At 46.5% G+C, this 21922-nt stretch overlaps 1 protein-coding gene across 3 annotated transcripts in view; it reads left to right on the top strand.

Moving 5' to 3' along the window:
- Window positions 1-21922, top strand: part of B4GALT2 (beta-1,4-galactosyltransferase 2) — a 101431-nt gene that overhangs the window by 51779 nt on the left and 27730 nt on the right. For all 3 annotated transcript variants that reach the window (XM_088460663.1, XM_088460662.1, XM_088460664.1), the window contains exon 3: window positions 7853-8088. In XM_088460663.1, the coding sequence (XP_088316789.1) occupies window positions 7853-8088 (236 nt within the window). The remainder of the gene's footprint in view (window positions 1-7852; window positions 8089-21922) is intronic.

Genomic DNA, 21922 nt, shown 5'->3' with positions numbered 1-21922 from the left:
ATAGCTTAGTCATCTTTTTTAAAAAGTGGTTGAAGGTAAGGAAATGGCGTAATTTCTCCCAATAGATTATACAAGAAACAGTTCATACTAACATGATTCGCATAGGTGTTGTGTTGGGGGATATCCCACCCCTATGTCACATGTTGTGCATAAGACCAAAAACACCAACTTTACACCACATCAGCCATTCTCCGAACAATATAAATCAGTGTGGATGGGTTTCACCACTACACAAACTAGAATTGTTGTATTATGACATAATAGGGCATCACATTTAAATGATACAGCGGGCAAAATTTACTAAGCCGCGGGTAGTGACAAAAGACGGCGGTTTGGTGGCGGTTTACCAGCGAGTTCTAAACCCCGGATTTTTGCTGGCGGTTTGCGGCGGTTTCTAAATGACAACCCTATTGTATTCTATCATGATATTTGTTTTGACGGCGGTTTTGCAGCGGTTTTGGCCTTAGTAAATCTGTGGTTAGCCAAACCGCTGGGGTTTAGAACCCGCCGATTGGTCAATTTTGCCCAGCAAATCAATTGAGTATAGGAAGCGATATTACTAGAAAATGTATTTGCCAATCCCAACACAGGTCCTAAATCAGAGATGGACGATATAGTGTATTTGTACGCAGCGTCTGTGCTACAATATGCAATAGCCGCAGGAAGCGTCCTAGGTAAATAGACACCCACCTGCCGGCTTCTCTGTTTTGCTGCTGCTTTCTAAGATGCAGCGTTGGATCACTGCGACCAACGTTGTAGAAACTGATCTGCACACACGTGACTCAATGCGGCTCCTGTGCATGTGCAAAGATCGGAGATTTATGTATATCTCTGAGTTTACGTAAATCATGTAAACGTTAGTAGTCCCGAATTTCATTTATTTCAACATATTGCACAGAAAAGGTAGTAGAAATGTATATAGAGTAAAATAAAATAAAAATGCAAAAGACTGAAGAGGCTTAAGCCGCTAAGAGGGTTGAGAGGGTCTTGGCAATGCCAGGTCGTCCCCCACTACAAGGTCCCCACTACCCTGCTCTGTTCTCATCATCAGGACCCCTACCCATATTTTGCCACGGGACCTGGTTAGTTAGTCCACACCTCCTGTATCAGTGTGATACAAACCCTTAACATGAAACTGTTTCCCTGTATTTCTTATTATCAAGCTTTGGGCTGACGGTTTTATCGGTGGGCGAGTCGCACATCTTTTGTCACTACGTCCTCACGCCGTTGGTTTTTAATTCTCACCTACAGTTGTCGTTTCTGCAAAAACACTGTTAGACCATATATCAGAGACACACAGAGTTCCTAATTACGCTATTACATGGTAAAGAAAATGATTAATTGTTGTGAAGAGCAATGAACCCCAGGCCCTCAGCTGTATAAATGTAATAGACTGAACACACAGCTTTTTGAAAAAGCTCAGAAAACGAATGAACTAAAATTCTAGATGAATATATGGGCTTGTGTGTAGAATTAAAAAAAATTATACATTTACTGATAAAATAACAATAAAAAAACTTACGGTCAAACAATATGTTAACTTTGTCCATAGATATTGCTATGCAACATTCCGTATAATATCCAATAGCAGAGTTGTCCAATAAAGACATACAGAAGACTTCTATAATGCCTCACTATTGGAACTATATTATTACCCTTATTATCAATGAGTAAAGCTTAATGTGAAACAATTAAAAGGAGTGGAGAGTGGAGGATAATAATATCAACAAAATAGCAATAGGTATCTGTTTGCTCCTTCTTATAAATCCCATTATTCCCTTCAGTTATCAAAACAGAGTATCTCCAAAATGGCAGTGGGGTGGTCTCGATGTTTAGTAGTGGATACCAAAAGTGGTCCATGGCAGGACAACTGGTTAACTGGCGACAAGGTCATGGATGCCCAATGCTCACTGATGTGCATGGAGGTGGGGGGGGTGGCGTAGGCTAGCCTGTCTTCTCCTATACCACGGAAGAGCTACAAGTTTAGTGCTCCTTATGATCACACAGTGCATTGTAGCTTGCTGCGTAGCCTCAGACCAGACAGAGTACCCATTCTGACCCCTGTCCTTCGCCGAAGTCACTTGCGATGGGCACGTGAGCATCAGAACTGAACCATGGAGCAATGGAAGAAGGTGGCCTGGTCTGATGTATTACATTTTCTTTTACATCATATGGACGACCAGGTGTGTCGTTTACCAGGGGAAGAGATGGCACCAGGATGCACTATGGGAAGAAGACAAGCTGGCGGAGGCAGTGTGATGCTCTGGGCAATGTTCTGCTGGGAAACCTTGGTTCCTGACATTCATGTGGATGTTACTTTGTATACCCCTTTCATGGCAGCGGTATTTCCTGATGGCAGTGACCTCTTTCGGCAGGATAATGCGACCGGCCACACTGCAAACATTTTTCAGGAATGGTTTGAGGAACATGACAAATAGTTCAAGGTGTTGACTTGGCCTCTAAATTCCCCAGATCTCAGTCCGTTTCAGCATCTGTGGGATGTGGTGGAAAAATAAGATCCAGCCATGGAGGGCCTCACCTCACAATTTAAAGGATCTGCTGCTAACGTCTTGGTGCCAGATACCACAGGACACATTCAGAGGTCTTGTGGAGTCCATGCCTCAACAGGTCAGGTTTACAGTATATGCACAGAGAGGCGCTCCTCTGAGATTATGGGGTCTATTTACTAAGCAGAGTTAGGAGAAGTGAAAAGTGATAAGGTGCCAACCAATCAGCTCCCAACTGTCATTTTTCAAACACAGCCTGTGAGATGGCAGTTAGGAGCTGATAGGCTGGCACCTTATCACTTTTCACTTCTCCTAATTCTGCTTAGTAAATAGACCCCTATATATTGCCAGTAGCCAGTGCTCTCTTGGACATGAGAGAGAATCCTTGTCCAGAGTATCTTCCAGACAGATGTCTTTTGACTATGTTACAAATGTCATGGTAATCTAAACTGCTATCTGTTATTGTGAGCAACAAGCAATTACAGTCTGCGCTATCACGCTCTGAGCCCTGTGTAGTTATTTTTAGAGAAGTTATTTGTTGAAATGTGTACCCTGGATTTGTTCCCTGCTCTCAGCATGGCTGTATCTGCAGCTTCTCTTGTGTAGCATATAGTCAAAAAAATCATCTACAATGGTGAACAGAAGTCCCCCAATTAGAACTTTGGAGCCTCAAGAATTGTCCCATCTGGACATCTCCAATCGATGTCATGCGATAAGAACGTTGTTACCAGTCGCTTTGCTAATCAATCTGCCTGAATCCCTTTGTTTCCATTACCCGGTACAGTCAAATTCAGAAGCTGTATTTTATTCTAAAGTGACACAATGGTGAATCTCAAATGTAACTTGTTGTCATTCAGTAGACCTAAAAGTATCAGGCTCATCTTAAGTGTATCTCCAAAATGAAATAATCAATAAACCTGTACCATAAGATGAGCACAACTCTCACTCAACATGTGTACAGGTTGGTGTAGGTGGAAGCAAGGCTTGCCCCCATTACTGTTCCCTACGCCTGTGTGTATATAAAAAATCATCAAACAGACTTGTAGCTGGTACTAAGGTGTCAACATGTAAAGTGGGCAGATCAGAATAACTATCCAGACGGTGGATAAGAGTCTGGATACATAAATAGTGAGGAATTGAAGAATAAAATGACGCAACATCCATCATAACCCATCTATAGTGTGAGATCCGTATATAAGAGCAAAGTAATGTGACCAAGGATGATTTATGTCTCTATATAGATAACGGAAAAGTTTTTCGTACTTTGACATGTATGTAACATCAGCTGAAGTGGATTCTATGTATGTGTTGGTTGTTTGTGTGCTCGCCAAGTGTGTATTCTGGTTGGGTATGGGTGTGTGTGTGTGTGTATAAATATGTGCATGTGCTGGGTGTGTAATTCTTCACGCTACAAACATTTCTGTTGTATCTGATATATGTGTGTTGTATGTGATATGTGTGTGTGTAATATGTTCTGGATGAATGTGTGTTTAATGCTGCATACTTTTCTGATGTTTGTGTGTTGTTTGTGATTTGTGGGTATACTGTGTGTATATGCGCTGGTTTTGTAAGTGTGTGTAGTGTTCACTCTAGGTACGGCTCTGGGCAGGGCACCGGACCTTGAAAGGGGGCGTAACCATGATAAAAGGGGCGTGTCTTTAAGATGCGCCCCCTTTTCATCACTCTTGGGGACGTGCTCAGCACTTATGGACAAGCCGGGTTGCCCCCAAGCATGCGCCGGACATCCATTCACCGGCGGTGATCACTGCATCGCTGTTTTTCCCACCCGCGTGACACTGCCATGTTGTAGCGGGGACACCACCAAAAGGGCAGGGCGCATTCTGCCCTTTTGAAATCGGGCAGGGCGTGGGGCCCCGCTAAAACAGCCTAGTAGCAACGCTAGTGTGTATGTGATGGGTGTGTGTGCTGGGAGTTTATGGTTGTGAATATATTTTCATGTTGTGTAAATATATATATATATATATATAGCATGTAGTTATGAGACCGGCGGACGCATGGCCGTCGATCTCAATACCGACAGTGTAATCCCGGAAAGGGATCTATCATAGGCTACGAAATATCAACGCCTATGTTAATCCCGAAGCCGGAACTCCGACAGGATGCTGGACCAATCATCCAACGCCAGGGGTAAGTATCCATGTAGCCGGGGATGGGGGGGTTAGGATCAGGGACCCCCCTGTGGGACTTAGGGTTAGTCACCCCCCCGGAGAGAGCTAGGCTAGAGGAAGGGGGGGTTAGGTTTAGGCACTAAGGTGGGATGATAGGGTTAGGCACCCCTAAAGGTGGGTTGGGGGTGGGGAGAGGGTTAGGAATAGTAAACTTACCTCCGCTGTCGGGATCTCCTCCATCGGGCTGCCGCCACCGGGATTTGAACCGCCGGGCTCACGTCCAGCGGTCAAACATACTAATTCCTATATAATGTGTGATTGTTGTATGTGATATGTGTGTGCATTGTACAGATATGTCCTTCCTCGTCAACCCTCCCTGCGGTACGAGTCGCGTCACACAGGGTGCCTGAGAACCGCTGGTTTCCGTGCGATTTCGCTGCGCCGTGAGTCTTATTCGCCGTAATAAACTGATACGCGGCATGTGTATGTTCTGTGTGCGGCCGAGTCTGTAAAATCATCACAAGGGAACGAGGTGCGAAAAAAGGCGCCGACTCTGTAACGTAGCATTTCCTGTACAGATACAGCTGCAGCCGCACACAGAACGTACACATATAAACATATTATTAATCAGCAAAGTCTGATTATGCATCTTATTCACATCGCATTGCGAATAAGACACATTTGCGGCAAATAAGAAGCACGAGATGATGCTCGCCATGAGTAAAGTCCCACGGGACTAGGCGCGACTAGAAGGTCTGTTTAACACGACGGCAGCAGCAACAACGAGGGAGGACACATCTGTATGTGATATATGTGTGCGTGATGTGTGCAGGCTGTATGTGTGTACACACTGCGTGTCTCTGATGTTTGTCCGTGTGTGACATTCTGTAAGCCTCCGGTGATTGGATGACGCGTGTTTTTAGTTGCTTAATCCCCAGGACAGATTGGTTTTGTGTTGGTGTCTTGCTTGTGAGAAATCTGAGCTCCTGCCGGAATAATTAAAGTCTGAACATATTATTTTTCCCTGTACAATTTAATTAGCTGCTCAGAGATGTGACTTGTGCTATATCACATTGAATCCTTGTATAGCACAGATGTGCTTTCAACGTATTCTTAAAGAGGACTAATTGATGTTTCTTATACATACATACATAAATATGTACACGCAGATCTATACCCAAGGCTCAGAGTGAAGGCGGGTGTGTGTGTGTATATACAAGCGGGGTATATAGAGTACATAGCAATTATTTTCTGTAGGAGTTTATCAGCCTCTTACAGTGTATGTGAAGATTTCTGATCCATTCCTCCCTGTAACATGCTTTAGCTCTATAATCTTTATATATAAAAATACACATTTTTTTTTTTAAGCATTCCTTATTTAGGGTGACAAACGTCCAGTTGTTATGGAGTGGAGCCATCTGCCAGTTATCATCAGAGCTTCCATTACTAAACCCTTTTCCCTATTCCATTTCCCAATTGTACCTAATGTGTACTGTACTGTAAGTGCATAACGCTACAATACCTACATTCATCTGCCTTTTTCCTGCCCAACATTCCAGTGTGCCTGCGCTTTTACAGTGAGATACTGTTCTCTTCTGTGTTTTATAACTCTTCACTGCTTATTATCATCATTTGCAGATATGGACACTGTCCTGAGATCTGGCTCTGTAGTCGGTCATTGTGATGCTCTAATCCATGGGTGGGGAACCTTTTTTCTGCCGTGGGCCATTTCGCTATATATAACATTAGCCACAGGCCCAGTGCATGCCACATCTCCTGCATGTGACGTCACAAGGTGGCGGGGCCACAATTGCTGGTGATTACACTCAGCAATGGCCAGAGCATCCTGAGGATGCTATGGGGAGCTGTAAGGGCAGCGATGTGACCGTCTGAAGCATCCTAAGGACACTCAAGGTGGCACTGCTGCATAGATTCTGGCTGCAGGGTGCCATTCTAGGCACCCTGCTAGCCAGCTGATGTTAGCAGAAAAAAGCTCAAGGGCCAGACCTAATGATTCCGGGGGCCTTATACGGCCCCCGGGCCTGAGGTTCCCCATCCCTGCTCTACTCATTTCCTGTGTATCGAAGCAAATTAGTTAATATTAGGGGCTTGCACATGTATAGCGTACGGGGGTAGAGAATGCAAGGCAGTGAGGTCACTGGAATACTGGACAGTGATGTCACTGGACTACAGGGCAATAAGGAAGGTCACTGGAATACTGGACAGTGATGTCACTGGAATACAGGGCAATAAGAAAGGTCACTGTTTCTGTGTATTCATGATCATTGCTGTGTGTAGAGGGCATGGGGTTAATAAAACAACACCATTGCTTTTTAAAAAATATGTACTAAGTAATTTCTCATTCCTGGAACCAGAATAAATATTGGCTTTGAAACATTTGGTTCAGTTTTCATTTACTAATGTATTTGCTCTTAAATACTTTGGGAAAATGAAATAAAAAATATGATTCATTAGTGGAGTATTTGCTAATACAGGAAAAAAAAGACAATTATGTGGACTTATATTATGGGTGATGACCTGCAAGTCATCTGTTTCTGGGGGTCCCCAGGCTATAAGGTACGAATACATTCTGTTTGAGACCACAAAATTTGCAGCACAGTGACACATGGGGTCCCAACTAAAAAAAACAACAACTGGCAGTTCTGGTCTGGATCATGTAATATTAATGAAAGAGATAAAGGGGTAAATTTACTAAGATGGGAGTTCTATTTAAGAAGTGATGTTGCCCATAGCAACCAATCAGATTCTACTTCTCATTTATCTAGCACCTTCTAGAAAATAATACCTGGAATCTGATTGGTTGCTATGGGCAACATCACTTCTTAATAGAGCTCCTATCTTAGTAAATTTACCCCAAACTCACCGCTATGACATCATACATCCTTTTTAGTCTGCCAGAAGGGTGCTCAGCCTGTCTCCACCCTCTGACTGGTATACTGACGTTTCTGGCATTAGGTAGAGGCTGACGATGTTGATGGAAGAAATGAGCATGGTATATGGTTATCACATTGAAACTTCATCGTGTGTTAAAGCCCCAACATAATACAGCGGTACATTATCATTTATAGATGTTGAAGCTGCTCCAGTGGAATTGTTTGTAGAAAGTCCTTAGCACTCAGTGTCTCTAGTGGGGTGGGAAATGGCTTCTGAGGCGTATGGATCCCTGACCACGGTCTTCTCCTTTCTCTCCTCCAGTTGGACGCCTGCTGATTGAGTTTAGTTCCCTCATGAGCATGGAGCGAGTGCAGCGAGAGAACCCTGACGTGACAGAGGGTGGAAAATACACACCGAGTGACTGTCAACCCAAAGAGAGAGTGGCTATTATCATCCCATTCCGACACCGAGACCACCACCTGAAGTACTGGCTGCATTATCTCCACCCCATCCTGCGGCGCCAGAAGGTGGGGTACGGGATTTACATCATCAATCAGGTGAGCTGCACGCAGGCGCCCATGTGACGGGCGCAGCCAGAGTATATCTGTAGACAGCTGCCACACAGTACCCCCACCAGTGCCACCACACCTGTACAACGCAGTCTAGAGTATATAAAAGTTGTGTTACATTACCTGGCACTCTAAAACCACCTAAATAGAATTCAAGACAAAGCATAATAAATTCTAAATATGCAAATAGGAAAAAAGCGATAATACATATAATCAGGATTGATCGCCTACTTTTTGCTCCATATGTAAAGATGATAACTCCGTTTAATTTAAAAAAAAAAAAAAAAAAAAACATTTATGGTACATTAAATCAATGCAACTGTTTTCCCATCTTTAGTAAGAGCGTTGGTAGCGAGTATTCTGGTAGCCTGAGGACTTTTGCCACTAACTGAGTGACTGTTCCCATTCTGTACCCGGGAACTATCTGTAATTACTAGCATCAATCTAGTAGGAGGCCATATTGGTTGAAGCAGAGAACTCATAGGGGTATATTTACTAAGGTGCGGGTTTTTAGAAGTGGAATTGTTGCTCATAGCAACCAATCAGATTCTACTTATCATTTATCTAGCACCTTCTAGAAGATAATAGCTAGAATCTGATTGGTTGCTATGGGCAACAACTCCACTTCTATGAAGAGTGAGGTTATACCCAAGTGGTCACAGCAGGGTCTTGCCTTACTAAAGGATGTTATGTATCCAGCTGGGGTATCTCTGGTACAGGAATTGGTATTTAAAGCTGGCTTTCGGGATGCCTCCTGTTAAAATACCGACAGCGGCATCCTGATGGTTGGTATCCCGACAGGGGTCGGGTAAGAATTCTTACCCACTCCCCCTAACCCTCCCTTCCTGTAGCCTAACCCTCCACACCCTGCACCCTAACCCTCCCCGTTAGTGCCAAAACCTAAGTCTCCCCCCTTGGTGCCTAACGCTCCCCCCTAGGGGTGCCTAACCCTAACCTCCCCCCCAAAAAACGAACTATATCCACGCTATGCTATCCAAACCAACCCCCCCCCCCCCCCCTGCTGCTAACACAAGGGGTACCCCTACCTTAACTCCTTCGGTCTGGCATCCTTCTGTTTACCGGTGTAGGGATTAAGATAGGCATCGTTATATTGACGCCTATCTTAAGTTCCGTGCCGGACATTCAGCATTGGGATTGAGAACGGTGGCATGGAGGCCGCTGGTCTCATAACTACATCCCCTGATACACTGTGTGTGCCTGCAGTTATTTATTTTATTACACTATAATTTTCCCTAATGCGCACAATACATACGCTTATATCGGGATGTAGTTGTCTTGTCGACACTTACTATGTCGACAGTTAGAATGTGGGCATCAAAATTCTGGCAAATTATGCCAACACGGTACTAATGCAAATAAAAGTATTTTTACCGTGTCGGCAATATACCTTTGAACATGATGCTTTACCATATTGTTTGAAGCTATACTGCTGACAAGGTTAAAATGGTTTCATTAGTAACATTATGTAGAGAAGCAAAAGTATCAGGGACTTCTCAGAACTGAAGAACTGAACACAGTGATTGTGGAGGAAGACATTTTCCTGCGCACAGCAGACTTCCTGTCTGTAGTCCCACTGTATGAAACTGCAGTCAGCCTCAGCCTGAATAATTTGATAATAGAGAACAATAGCTTAGATGTCACCATACAGAAAATGTTAAAACAATGTGTGGCGTTTTTTAAATTATGGTTTTAATATAGGTGACAGTGCTCTGGTTGCAGATGGGGACACTTTTTTCTTTACCCGTACATGGATATCATAACCAGCTGTCACACCTGAGCTATTCATGTCCTCATAGCACCACTCATGATGACATTTCCATCCTTACATAATGCAGAAAGTTCCCATCTCTACATAGTAAACTCCCTTTTGTTACAGTAACTGGTGCTTTACCAGCTCAAGGAGATTATGGACCTCATTGTGAGTCGGTTGCAAGCGCCGATGCACTCGTAACCGACTTGATGGTTAGTCCTGCGCACGCGCAGCGGCCGCACTGCGCGTGCGCAAGCCCCGGAGCGACAGTGAAACTGTCGCTCCGGAGCTCGCTACCAAAGGGGCGGCTGTCGATGTTGATTGACAGGTTCTTGGCACGTTCCGGCTTTTCCCTATTGAGCTGGAAAGTCCTTCTCTTGGCCTATCTTCAGCTGAATTCTGTTAGTATAAGAAAGATGGGCCCAGGCAGTGTATCTTGGAGTAGGTTAGAGAGTGAATAAAGCAACTTTCTGTATTTCCACCCTGATTCCTTATGTCATGATGTAAAGGCACCAGGGACGCTGTATTACGTGGGTGTGTGCTGTATACGGGGGTGTCCGCTCTAGGTTATGTAATGCATGATCAGCCTTAAAGAGAAACATAAGTTTTGTTGCATGAAATGTGTCCGTGGTGGGGTCTCTCCTAATGCTGAACGGGGGAGAACACACCCTGTATATGTCTATACTATAAACAATCAGAATGATCTAAAGGGCTGGGATTCTGGAGGGGAATTGTACCCCAGTATGATGAGAGATCTATGTATAAGCATATTGGGCCCACAGAGACCTTTTATATATTGTGCCTTTTCCGTGTTTATTACCCGTAATCCACTAAAGGGATGTGTTAGGAATCCCCATCTGACACATTAACTTATACACTTCCCTACAGCTCTGAGAAAATCCCACTGTGCGGATGTATATAATTATCCCGGCCATCCCTGTTACGCTCCCCATCACTGAGCTATTCTGCTGGAACACTGTTGCCATGACAACAGCTACTGTAAGTTACACAGTGTTACTCTATCAGTGACTGGAGCCCTCTGATATTCCTGTATCAGTGCTGCGACCTGCTGCCACATCCAGCCTGGGGCAATCTGTTCCATCTCTGCATCCAGTAGCTTTTACCTTAAATTTGTATAAAATATTATCGTCTCCCCCCTGATATAAAAATGAAAACTAGGTACACAGTAGCCTGCCAGCTTTTCATAATCACTCTGTTACAGCTGACCGTGACTCTTCACCGTAACGCTGAGTATGGTCATTTTCAGCTACTGCATGCTCCTGAAACACAGGGGTGAATGCTTCACTTACTGTAGAACCACTGCTTCCCTGTATATGATCTGCTTCTACACTCTGCATTTCCACGGACAGAGAATATTGATCTAGTGTGTATGTTAATAATAGGGGTGAGCTCAGTCTGCCCTGAAGCCGGGGCATCTTTACAGTTCTGTAACTGCAGAGCCATAAGGGTATTCAGTAGCACTTTTGTAATATGTGAGTGATACATCAGTAAAAGCATAATGTTAGTAATAATAGTATTATATGTGCATGCTGACAGAACATATACTGTTTCTTGATATTTACAGTATAATGTTTCTGTGAGACCACTTCTTCTGTGTATCTGGGCTACAAGTAGAGGCCGAGGCAGCTGTGTGTGCAGTACAGTATTTATAGGTGGATGTACAGATGATTGGTAATTATAATTAGTATAGATATATAGATGATAGGTAATTAGTATTGTTAGAATTTAGGCCCTGATTCAGACCCACTCGCGAGCGGCTGTCCGCTCGCAAGTGGGTCGATGTTCTGCACTGAGCATGCGCACGATGGAAGGGAGCTCCGTCGTGCGCATGCGCCAGACGCGACGAGCGAAGGAAAGTCCTTCGCTCGTTGTGTCTGATCAAAGGGGGCGTGCTGTCGATGTTGATTGACAGCACGCCCCCTTTGGTAGGCGTGCCGGGGGCGTGCCTCCCTGACGGGGGCGTTCCCACGGGAACGCCTCCCGTCAGAAGCCGCCCCACTGACATCACTAGTGATGTCAGTGGGAGTGATTTTGGCTCTGATAGAGCCAAAATCACTCCGGAGCTTGCGGTTGAAAACCTCAACCGCAGGCTCCGGCACGCAGTTTCGATGGTCGCGGCCATCAAACTGCACGCTCGTATAGCCTGTGGGTGGTGACCCACAGCTATACGAGCGTCCAGGAGGACGCTCCATTTTTATGGAGGGCGGCCCTCATTCAGAGCGTGCGCTCTGCTCAGAGCGTACGGCTCTGAATGAGGGCCTTACTTTCTAACACTTTTTTCCTTTTAAATAGTCAGTGATTATAATATGTAGCATTGCACAATGTAAGCAGGGGAATCCCAGCTCAGATTAATGGAACATCTGATAAAGGTCTAAGAGAAGCAGTAATCGGCATATGCTGGCTTTAGTGGAACAATAGTCAATCAACGAAGAGCTTGGGGGAGAGAGATAGAGAATCTGAGGGCACACTTGGGGAAAAGAGATAGAGAAGCTGAGAGCGCACTTAGGGAAGAGAGATAGAGAAACTGAGGGCACACTTGGGGAAAAGAGATGGAGAAGTTGAGAGCGCACTTAGGGAAGAGAGATAGAGAAACTGAGGGCACACTTAGGGAGAGAGAGAGAGATACTGAGGGCACACTTGGGGGAGAGAGATAGAGAAGCTGAGGGCACACTTGGGGGAGAGATAAATAAGCTGAGGGCACACTTGGGGGAGAGAGATAGAGAAGCTGAGGGCGCACTTAGGGGAGAGAAGTAGAGAAACTGAGGGCACACTTGGGGGAGAGAGATAGAGAAACTGAGGGCGCACTTAGGGGAGAGAGATAGAGATACTGATGGCACACTTAGGGAGAGAGATAACGAGCACATACTTAAGGGAGAGCGATAGAGAAACTGAGGGCACACTTAGGGAGAGAGAGAAAGATACTGAGGGCACACTTGGGGGAGAGAGATAGAGAAACTGAGGGCACACTTGGGGGAGAGAGATAGAGAAGCTGAGGGCACACTTGGGGGAGAGATAGATAAGCTGAGGGCACACTTGGGGGAGAGACGTAGAGAAACTGAGAGCACACTTGGGGGAGAGAGACAGAGAAGCTGAGGGCACACTTGGGGAAGAGAGACAGAGAATCTGAGGGTACACTTGGGGGAGAGAGATAGAGAAACTGAGGGCATTCTTGGGGGAGAGAGATAGAGAAGCTGAGGGCACACTTGGGGGAGAGAGATAGAGAAGCTGAGGGCACACTTGGGAGAGAGAGACAGAGAATCTGAGGGTACACTTGGGGAGAGAGAGAGAGAAACTGAGGGCTTACTTGGGGGAGAGAGATAGAGAAGCTGAGGGCACACTTGGGGGAGAGAGATAGAGAAACTGAGGGCGCACTTAGGGGAGAGAGATAGAGATACTGATGGCACACTTAGGGAGAGAGATAACGAGCACATACTTAAGGGAGAGCGATAGAGAAACTGAGGGCACACTTAGGGAGAGAGAGAGAGATACTGAGGGCACACTTGGGGGAGAGAGAGAGAGAAACTGAGGGCACACTTGGGGGAGAGAGATAGAGAAGCTGAGGGCACACTTGGGGGAGAGATAGATAAGCTGAGGGCACACTTGGGGGAGAGACGTAGAGAAACTGAGAGCACACTTGGGGGAGAGAGACAGAGAAGCTGAGGGCACACTTGGGGAAGAGAGACAGAGAATCTGAGGGTACACTTGGGGGAGAGAGATAGAGAAACTGAGGGCATTCTTGGGGGAGAGAGATAGAGAAGCTGAGGGCAACTTGGGGGAGAGAGATAGAGAAGCTGAGGGCACACTTGGGAGAGAGAGACAGAGAATCTGAGGGTACACTTGGGGAGAGAGAGAGAGAAACTGAGGGCTTACTTTGGGGAGAGAGATAGAGAAGCTGAGGGCACACTTGGGGGAGAGAGATGGAGAAACTGAGGGCGCACTTAGGGGAGAGATAGAGAAACTGAGGGCGCACTTAGGGGGGAGAGATAGAGATACTGAGGGCACACTTGGGGATGAGAGATAACGAGGACACACTTAAGGGAGAGCGATAGAGAAACTTAGGGCACACTTAGGGGAGAGAGAGAGAGAGATACTGAGGGCACACTTGGGGGAGAGAGATAGAGAAACTGAGGGCACACTTATGGGAGAGAGAGAGATACTGAGGGCACACTTGGGGGAGAGAGATAGAGAAACCGAGGGCACACTTGGGGGAGAGAGATAGAGAAGCTGAGGGCACACTTAGGGGTGAGAAGTAGAGAAACTGAGGGTACACTTGGGGGAAGGGACAGAAAATCTGAGGGCACACTTGGGGGAGAGAGACAGAGAAGCTGAGGGCACACTTGGGGGAGTGAGACAGAGAATCTGAGGGAACACTTGGGGGAGAGAGATAGAGAAACTGAGGGCACACTTGGGGGAGAGAGATAGAGAAGCTGAGGGCACACTTAGGGGAGAGAAGTTGAGACACTGAGGGCACACTTGGGGGGGATAGATAGAGAAACTGAGGGCACACTTGGGGGAGAGAGATAGATAAACTGAGGGCACACTTAGGGGAGAGAAGTAGAGAAACTGAAGGCACACTTGGGGGGGAGAGATAGAGAAACTGAGGGCACACTTGGGGAAAAGAGATAGAGAAGTTGAGGGCGCACTTAGGGGAGAGAAGTAGAGAAACTGAGGGCGCACTTGGGGGAGAGAGAGAGAGATACTGAGGGCACACTTAGGGGAGAGAGAGAGATACTGAGGGCACACTTGGGGATGAGAGATAACAAGGTCATACTTAAGGGAGAGCGATAGAGAAACTGAGGGCACACTTAGGGAGAGAGAGAGATATTGAGGGCACACTTGGGGGAGAGAGATAGAGAAACTGAGGGCACACTTGGGGAAAAGAGATAGAGAAGCTGAGGGCACACTTGGGGGAGAGAGATAGAGAATCTGAGGACACACTTGGGGGAGAGAGATAGAGAAGCTGGGGGAAGACTTGGGGGAGAGAGATAGAGAAGCTGAGGGCAGACTTGGGGGAGAGAGATAGAGAAGTTGAGGGTAGCACTTAGGGGAGAGAAGTAGAGAAACTGAGGGCACACTTAGGGGAGAGAGATAGAGATACTGAGGGCACACTTGGGGATGAGAGATAACGAGGACATACTTAAGGGAGAGCGATAGAGAAACTGAGGGCACACTTAGGGAGAGAGAGAGAGATACTGAGGGCACACTTAGGGAGAGAGAGATACTGAGGGCACACTTGGGGGAGAGAGATAGAGAAACTGAGGGCACACTTGGGGGAGAGAGATAGAGAAGCTGAGGGCACACTTGGGGGAGAGATAGATAAGCTGAGGGCACACTTGGGGGAGAGACGTAGAGAAGCTGAGGGCACACTTGGGAGAGAGAGACAGAGAATCTGAGGGTACACTTGGGGAGAGAGAGAGAGAAACTGAGGGCTTACTTGGGGGAGAGAGATAGAGAAGCTGAGGGCACACTTGGGGGAGAGAGATAGAGAAACTGAGGGCGCACTTAGGGGAGAGAGATAGAGAAACTGAGGGCGCACTTAGGGGGGAGAGATAGAGATACTGAGGGCACACTTGGGGATGAGAGATAACGAGGACACACTTAAGGGAGAGCGATAGAGAAACTTAGGGCACACTTAGGGGAGAGAGAGAGAGAGATACTGAGGGCACACTTGGGGGAGAGAGATAGAGAAACTGAGGGCACACTTGGGGGAGAGAGATAGAGAAACCGAGGGCACACTTGGGGGAGAGAGATAGAGAAGCTGAGGGCACACTTAGGGGTGAGAAGTAGAGAAACTGAGGGTACACTTGGGGGAAGGGACAGAAAATCTGAGGGCACACTTGGGGGAGAGAGACAGAGAAGCTGAGGGCACACTTGGGGGAGTGAGACAGAGAATCTGAGGGAACACTTGGGGGAGAGAGATAGAGAAACTGAGGGCACACTTGGGGGAGAGAGATAGAGAAGCTGAGGGCACACTTAGGGGAGAGAAGTTGAGACACTGAGGGCACACTTGGGGGGGATAGATAGAGAAACTGAGGGCACACTTGGGGGAGAGAGATAGATAAACTGAGGGCACACTTAGGGGAGAGAAGTAGAGAAACTGAAGGCACACTTGGGGGGGAGAGATAGAGAAACTGAGGGCACACTTGGGGAAAAGAGATAGAGAACTTGAGGGCGCACTTAGGGGAGAGAAGTAGAGAAACTGAGGGCGCACTTGGGGGAGAGAGATAGAGATACTGAGGGCACTCTTAGGGGAGAGAGATAGAGATACTGAGGGCACACTTGGGGATGAGAGATAACAAGGTCATACTTAAGGGAGAGCGATAGAGAAAATGAGGGCACACTTAGGGAGAGAGAGAGATACTGAGGGCACACTTGGGGGAGAGAGATGGAGAAACTGAGGGCACACTTGGGGAAAAGAGATAGAGAAGCTGAGGGCGCACTTAGGGGAGAGAGATAGAGAAGTTGAGGGTGCACTTAGGGGAGAGAAGTAGAGAAACTGAGGGCGCACTTGGGGGAGAGAGATAGAGAAACTGAGGGCACACTTAGGGGAGAGAGATAGAGATACTGAGGGCACACTTGGGGATGAGAGATAACGAGGACATACTTAAGGGAGAGCGATAGAGAAACTGAGGGCACACTTAGGGAGAGAGAGAGAGATACTGAGGGCACACTTGGGGGAGAGAGATAGAGAAACTGAGGGCACACTTGGGGAAAAGAGATAGAGAAGCTGAGGGCGCACTTAGGGGAGAGAAGCAGAGAAACTGAGGGCACACTTGGGGGAGAGAGATAGAGAAACTGAGGGCGCACTTAGGGAGAGAGATAGAGATACTGAGGGCACACTTGGGGATGAGAGATAACGAGGACATACTTAAGGGAGATCGATAGAGAAACTGAGGGCACACTTAGGGAGAGAGAGAGATACTGAGAGCACACTTGGGGGAGAGAGATAGAGAAACTGAGGGCACACTTGGGGGAGAGAGATAGAGAAGCTGAGGGCACACTTGGGGGTGAGATAGAGAAGCTGGGGGCACACTTGGGGGAGAGAGATAGAGAAACTGAGGGCACACTTGGGGGAGAGAGATAGAGAAACTGAGGGCGCCTTAGGGGAGAGAGATAGAGATACTGAGGGCACACTTGGGGATGAGCGATAACGAGGACACACTTAAGGGAGAGCGATAGAGAACTGAGGGCACACTTAGGGGAGAGAGAGAGAGATACTGAGGGCACACTTGGGGGAGAGAGATAGAGAAACTGAGGGCACACTTGGGGAGAGAGATAGAGAAGCTGAGGGCACACTTGGGGGAGAGAGATAGAGAAGCTGAGGGCACACTTAGGGGAGAGAAGTAGAGAAACTTAGCGTACACTTGGGGGAGAGAGACAATGAATCTGAGGGCACACTTGGGGGAGAGAGATAGAGAAGCTGAGGGCACACTTGGGGGAGAGAGACAGAGAATCGGAGGGCACACTTGGGGGAGAGAGAGAGACACTGAGGGCACACTTGGGGGAGAGAGATAGAGTAGCTGAGGGCACACTTGGGGGAGAGAGATAGAGAAGCTGAGGGCACACTTAGGGGAGAGAAGTAGAGAAACTGAGGGCACACTTGGTGGAGAGAGACAGAGAATCTGAAGGCACACTTGGGGGAGAGAGATAGAGAAGCTGAGGGCACACTTGGGGGAGAGAGACAGAGAAGCTGTGGGCACACTTGGGTAGAGAGATAGAGAAGCTGAGAGCACACTTGGAGAGGGATAGAGAAGCTGAGATCACACTTGGGGGAGAGAGATAGAGAATCTGAGGGCACACCTGGGGGAGAGAGATAGAGAAGCTGAGGACAGACTTGTAGGGAGAGAGATAAAGAATCTGTGGGCCCACTTGGGGGAGAGAGATAGAGAAACTGAGGGCCCTCTTGGGGAAGGAATAAAGAAACTGAGGGCACACTTCGGGGAGTGAGAAATAGATGATGAGAGCACACGAGGGAAGAAGAGATAAACAACCTAGCGGCACACTTGGGGGAAGAAGAGATAGAGAAGCTGAGGGCACACTGAGTGAGAGACAGTGGATGTATTTTTAGAGCTCGATCTACATTAAGAGTTTATAGATAGAGAAGTCCGGGCATAGTTGTAAGCTCAGAAGTGTGTGTGGTGCATGCGAGAGGTTTTGGATGTGGCAATGTATGACCATCTTGAGATCCTCCAGCAGCAGCTAATTTTCTTACGTATGGGCACTTTAACACACATGACATTTGTACTCGTACTCTTCAGTCGTGTCAAGCAGCCTCTTTCCGGACGTCGTCTTTGCTCAAAATGTGCGTCTTATTCGCATAAATAAAACAACTGGAAGCAACAAAACTACTTTGCTAGATTACACTGATCAATTTGATGTGCAACAAGTGTACATCTGTGTGCAACTGAGTCTAAATCTGCATACGAAGCGTCCGCGGCTTTTTCTCACTCCATGTTACGTTGTGCCTTATCTGCGACTTGTTTAAAACTAATTTCTGTGCTGTTGAAGTTGCAGCCCAGAGTCTATTGTTTTGCTGCATCTGCAATGTGTATAAGATGCAAGATTTACAGAGAAAGATAGTATGTTACACCTCTTGGAACGTCTCACTTAGCCGGACGTCTCGTGCAGTATGGCGTATAGATGCTAGGTGTATCAGGACACCTGTATTTGGTGGCTGATTCTTTACATTTTCCAAGTAAGGAGCAGCCATAGTGTTTAACAGCTGTAGAATAGAATTAAGGGGTGGCAGAATATAATAGAGAGGGTTAATTGGGTGGAATAGATTAGAGCAGGGGCAATCAGGTAGAATAGAATAGAGGGGGATAAACAGGTAGAATAGAATAGAGGGGGTAATCGGATAGAATAAAATAGAGGGGGGTTAATTGGGTAGACTAGAATAGATGTGTTGGAGGGACAATGAGATAAAATAGAATGGTGGGGGGTAATTGGATGGGATGTAGTTATAGGCCGCCGGTCTCAATACCGACATCCGAATCCGACAAGGGATTTAAGATAGGCGTCGACATGCCGACGCCTATCTTAATCCCGATGCCGGAACGCCAAAGGATGCCGGACAGAACGAGGTAAGTCCGGGCACCCTTAGCGTTAGCCGCGGGGGGTTAGCTTTACGGAGCGTAGCAGGGTTAGGTTTTGGGGGGGAGTTTAGGGTTAGACACCCCTAGGTGGAGCAGTTAGGGTTAGTCACCTCTGGGGGGAGGTTAGGCACTAGGTGGGGAGGTTAGAGTTTGGCACCACTAAGGGAGGGTTAAGAGGGAGAGTACTTACCTGCCCTGAACCTATTCAGCCACCGGGACTGTATACCCATTCCAATAGGATATAATAGAATAGAACAGGGTTTAAAAAAAAAATAGAGCGGGGAGGTAATCCTGTACAATAGAATAGAAGGGGTAATCAGGTCCAAAGAGGGATGGTAATTAGGTAGATTAGAGTAGCGAGAGGGTAATCGTATAGAATAGATGGGCTGGACGGATGTTGGGATAGAATAGAATATATGGGCTTGTAATTGGGAACAATAAGGGGGTGGTAACTGAATATAATAGAAGGGTGCTAGTTAGGTGGAACAGGGGTCCCCCTGATTCTTCTCTAACCATCACTAGGCGGAGACAGGAGTGAGAGGTGCTTATCAGCTGGGAGGAGAGGTGGCAGTCACCAGCTGACCTGATAGGGCAATAGAGAGTGTAGAAGGAGATGAGGTTGGAGATGTAGGTAGGAGAAGAGATAGTTTTGTAGTTAAGGATGAGGAGTTTAAAAAGTGGAGTGGAGGGATTGACAGGAGTGGGGAGGCAGGTGAGAGTGGCATTAGAGAAAGATGAGGCTGGTAGCAATGTTAAGGAGAAATTGTGGGGGTGTAGAGGCAAGTATTGAATTGCCGACTAAAAGTTCCGGACGTTTCACATGGAGCACTTTCCGCCGTGACACCTGGGGCATACTTGGGGGACCCCCTGGAGTCTATTTCGCTAGTTTTTAAACTTTGTCCCCTAACTTTGTTTTTTTTTCGCCCCCAAAACGAAAGTACTTTTTTGGGATGTTCTAAAGGTTTTTTTTGTTTTTGTTTTACGCAGTTTACCTTTGGGGGACTGTCCAAAGTGTGCTGGGGGTTTTTCAGAAGTGTGTACCCCAAAACCGCAATTCTGCACTTTTTTTCCGACCCCTATTCATAGGCAAATCTTTTCCGCTGGTTACAAGGCGCAGACGTCACCGGCGAAACTTTCTTGCCGAAAAGTTTTTTCGCCGGCAATTGAATATGGTCCAGAGTAGCAATGGTTAGAGGGATTGGAGGAGAACCAAGAGAGGACTTTGTCGCACAGGCTGAGTTAATGGAGGGTGCGGAGAAGAAGAGTGTCCCACAATGTTAAAGGTTGCAGAGGGCAAGAAGGACAAGGACAGAGAAAGTAACCTTTAGCAATGCCAGGATAATAGAGTGTTAGCTCTATGGTATCACTGTGTCAAGTGATGCAGATGGACAGGGGTCACATGTGGAACAGTGCCACTGAGCCTCACAGGAGCTGCCGTATTACCGCTCCTGTCCGATTTTCCTGATCATCTGTCCTAGTTTATTTGTCCCAAGTGCACAATGTTCACATTTCACCGCTCTGACAGGTCCGGGGATGGGAGGTAAATGGGATCAGTCATTTCTGGATTTATGTCTTCCCGAGATTGAAATGTAAATTGCATTTTTTTTGTCTTTTACCTATTGCAATTCATAATTAAAAAAGCTAATTAAATCTTTCTATCATATCGTCGTCCCTTTCACAGGAGCTCGGGCTGCACGCTAAAATGTGGATTATTCATGCTGTCTCATTTCTTTCTTATTCAGTTTCTTAATTGTTAATGTGTCTGTCAGTCTTTGATTTTTTTGCATATTTAATACCTCTAATCCTATGAGATGTGGTTTTTACGACCGGAAAATCCTCTGATTCATAATCTGCCGTCTGTCTTTAGTGCTTCTACGTTGTCCTGGCAGATGTTCCAGCCCAAATATTTAAATTATTTATGTTTGGTCCAACTGTAGGGTCCCCCTATATCTCTTTAAGCTCTCCCTGTGTCACTCCAGGCCTCCATTATGTCACTCTAGGCCCACCCTGTGTAGCTCCTGGCCCAACCTATGTCACTCCTGGCCCAACCTGTCTCTCTATGCCTCCCTGTGTCTCTCTTGGCCCCAATGTGTCTCTCCATCTCCTCTGTGTCTCTCCAGGCTCCCCTGTGTCACTCCAGACCCCCCTGTGTCACTCCAGACCTGCCCATGTCACCCCTCTGTCTCTCCTGGCCCCCCATGTCACTCCTCTGTGTCTCTTCTGACTACCCTGTCTTTCCATGAGCCTCTTCTGTATCTCTCCAGATCCCCCTGTGTGTGTCTCCAGGCCCCCCTATGACACTCCAGCCCCTTACATCCCTCCGGCTCCAGCCTAGTCATTTACCTTATACTCTTCTGGCTGCTGCTCTTGTTCGCGTCAGGCCATGGCTCCTCTCCTTTTCAACAGCACGGCGTGACACTGCGGTGCTATAACACTTGGATACATATAAACAACTGCTCACCACTTCACACTGATTCACAACTCAATTTAGACTTAAGGATAGAAAAATAAATACATTTAAAATAAGTCAATTAGCAAATCCTTTCCATACTGTTAATCACAATTATCTAAGTGGTGAAGAAACTCAGCGAGATCATCCCAGCGCCAGAGGGAAACTTTAAATGGAGCATCCGAGATCCCATGAGGCCTTAATGAGAGAAATAATTATTTGTTTTTTATATTGACGTTGTCTTTTATTTATTGTATTCTAGTGCAATCAGTTGTGAGATCTGTCATAGTTGATTTAATCCTATTTTTAATTTTGTATTTGTCTGATGGAAATATTTACGAATTAATAGATAATAATTGTATTAAAGGACTTCTTACCTATTTCCCGTGAAGCTGCCGCTGTCGGTGGCTTGTGGTACGTACCGTTCAGTTATTAGCTTAGATGAATTTCCCAGAATAAACCCAAAGACAGTCCAATATATTTCTT

Source organism: Taudactylus pleione, unplaced genomic scaffold, assembly GCF_031769625.1.
Source record: "Taudactylus pleione unplaced genomic scaffold, aTauple2 ptg000969l, whole genome shotgun sequence".
Lineage (NCBI taxonomy): Eukaryota > Metazoa > Chordata > Amphibia > Anura > Myobatrachidae > Taudactylus > Taudactylus pleione.
This window is presented reverse-complemented; position numbering and strand designations above follow the sequence as displayed.